The sequence below is a fragment of the Carlito syrichta genome, unplaced genomic scaffold, assembly GCF_000164805.1.
Source record: "Carlito syrichta isolate Samal-C Ts95f unplaced genomic scaffold, Tarsius_syrichta-2.0.1 Scaffold115577, whole genome shotgun sequence".
NCBI lineage: Eukaryota > Metazoa > Chordata > Mammalia > Primates > Tarsiidae > Carlito > Carlito syrichta.
Genome location: NW_007059673.1, coordinates 1,308 through 3,915, shown reverse-complemented (window position 1 = coordinate 3,915; position 2,608 = coordinate 1,308). Strand labels below are relative to the sequence as shown.

The 2,608-nt window shown below is 60.4% G+C and overlaps 1 protein-coding gene across 1 annotated transcript in view; it reads right to left on the bottom strand.

Moving 5' to 3' along the window:
• Positions 1–1,818, bottom strand: part of NOXA1 (NADPH oxidase activator 1) — a gene marked incomplete at its 5' end in the record, with an annotated part of 7,826 nt that extends 6,008 nt beyond the window's left edge. The window contains 2 exons of the mRNA XM_021719495.1: positions 109–217; positions 1,736–1,818. Of these exons, the coding sequence (XP_021575170.1) occupies positions 109–217; positions 1,736–1,818 (192 nt within the window). The remainder of the gene's footprint in view (positions 1–108; positions 218–1,735) is intronic.
• Between the last annotated feature and the right edge of the window lie 790 nt (positions 1,819–2,608).

The window sequence follows — 2,608 nt, the reverse complement described above, 5'->3', positions numbered from 1 at the left end:
GGCCCTCGGACTCCAGGGCACCAAGAGCCTTGGCCAAAGGGAGTGCCTCGGTGCACAGGCCCCGCCCGCGACAGCGACGCCACCCACGGCCACCCAGGGCCCCCTCACCTCCCAGGCTCGCAGCTTGAACCGCAGGCCCAGCTGCGCGTAGTCGATGGCCGCATTGCCCCGCAGCAGAGTGAGGGCCCGCTGGAAGTCGAGCAGCGCCTCCTGGAACCTGTGGCCGCAGGGTCCCCTCAGCAGTGCAGCGAGGGCGCCCGCCTCTCACCAGTCTCTTGCCGCCGCCCGGCTCCAGGGGGCCCGGAAGAGGGCAGTGCTTGGTCTGGCCAGGGGCTCACACCTCAGTGTGTCGCGTGGGCACGGAGCCCACACCGGGGCGTGAGTTCTTTCCTGGCTCTGACTCAGCTTCCCAGGCACCCACTCCCCCTGCCTGGGTCCGTCTTCACCCCAGACCCTCCTCCGTACTGTGCAGGGGTTCCCACGGCATTCCCCACCTGCTGCTTGGGCCCCCCACCCAAGGGGCCTCTCCTCCAAACTTGGCACCTCCTTTGTCTCTCTGGAAGCTCCCAAGACCGGCCAGAACCCCACCTCCCCCAGGCAGGCTTCCTGGGTTGCCCCTAGGGGGATTTGGACCATGATCCCGGAAGACACCGTCATCCTGATGCTGATACTTCCTCAAAAACGAGAGACCAATGGCCCTTTGCCACGCGCATTTGTGGAAGGTAACATTTCTCAAGCTCTCTGCTCTCTGGGTGACTGCACATTAGGCGGCCAGTCTTGTCAAGAGCCTCAGGCTGTGGACCACAGGCTTCAGACGCCTGCAGTTACAATGCTCATCTGCTCACCACTGTCACACCCGTGCAGCTGTCACTAGTACACCTGGGTGTTCATGCCTACAAAAGCGTGCATGGTGGCTGGGTGCGGTGGTTCACGCCTGTCACCCCAACACTTTGGAGGCCGAGGCCAGAGGATGGCTTGAGCCCAACCTGGGCCACGCAGAAGGACCTCGCCTCCAAAAAGAAAAAGGAGTGTGCATGGCCTTTACCTATTTTGTTGCATAAGGTGGTCTATGAAGTGTTTGGTTGTGTTTTTATGTTTCTCAAATCCTTTCCTCAAATGTAAAAATATGTACATATCTTTTAAGTGCTTTCGCATTATTTTTTCTAGAAGTATACTTTTGGGAGTTTAGACTTTAAGGATTCTGGTCTTTCGGGGTTGTATCTTTCGGGGTCATGATGGGTTCTGCCCGGGGCCTGTCTCCTGGCACGGGGCCTTCTGAGCACGTGATGGGTTCTGCCCTGGATGCAGGCAGGCCCTGACGGTCACCCCTCCCCCGTCCCTCCTCTGAAGAGAGCACTGAACGCTCGGGTGAGCAGCGAGGAGCTGCCGCCTGGGTCCTGGGACGAGCCGCCCTCTGGCCCCACCTGGGTCCCCACAGTTGCCCAAACGGGCGTCATGACAGCACCCCAGCCAGACACAGGCCCAGAGAGGAGTGAGCTGGGGACGCCAGGAAGGGCCCTGGGGATCTCGGCAGAGGCAGGCCCGCGGTGGGGCTCTGCTCCTCCTCTCGCCCGGGTGTGGCTCGGCCCGGCCACCACGCCCCTGCCAGGCTTCCCCGGAGCCAGGAGCCATGGAGGAAGGGGTCGGGCAAGAGGAGGGACCGGCGGGGAGAGAGGCGTCTGCGTGCAGGGACTCGGCAGAGGGACAGGCCACGGGCGAGGGGCCCCAGGCTCACCGCTCCAGTTGGAAGTGGGTCACGCCGCGCTGGAAGAAGCCAACAGCCATGCACGTGTCCTTGGTCACCGCCTGGTCAAATGCCTGGGGACAAAACGCCCATGGAATGCCAAGGTCTGTAACTTGGTCGCCCAGTATCAGATATAGCGTGACTGGGGACGGAGCCACAGATTCCATCAGTCCCTTGAGAGCTCCCGTGGGCTCCCTGCTCCTGCCAGCGGCCTTCCCAGCCCCGTCCTGGGGAGATGGCCCCGGCCAGCCTCCTTCGCTGCCACAGGTGAAGCCAACCAAGCTGTTCTGTTGGCTCGGGGCCCGAGGTGATGTTGAAAGCTGATTTGGCCGGGCTCGGTGGCTCAGCCTGTCATCCCAGCACTTTGGGAGGCCGAGGCGAGAGGATTTCCTGAGCCTGTGGGTTCAAGACCAGCCCTGGCAAGTTGGCAAGACAGCATCTCTACAATAAATTGAAAATTAGCCAGCCGTGGTAGCATGCGCCTGTAGTTCCGGCTACTTGGAAGGCTGAGGCGAAGGAATGCCACTGCACTCCAGCCTGGGCAAGAGTAAGATTCTGACTCAAAAAAAAGGAAAGAAAAAGAAAGAACCACACCCAAGTCTTAGTATCATAAGTTCATCTGTGTCAAAGGACAGCTCCCCCTTAAACCAGACTCAGAAAGGACGTCATGCGTTCCTAGTGCAGGCAGCAGTCACCAGATAAACACAGGGGAAAGGAGGTGGCTATGAGCTCACTTTTACAGACTTGGCTGAGCGAGGCATGCTTTTGAACCGAGCTTGACCTGAGGCTTGAAGGTGCCGCGGAAGACCGGCAAGTTCATCCGCCTGCTGTTCCACCACACTGCGGTCAGCTCAAGCACTGTGT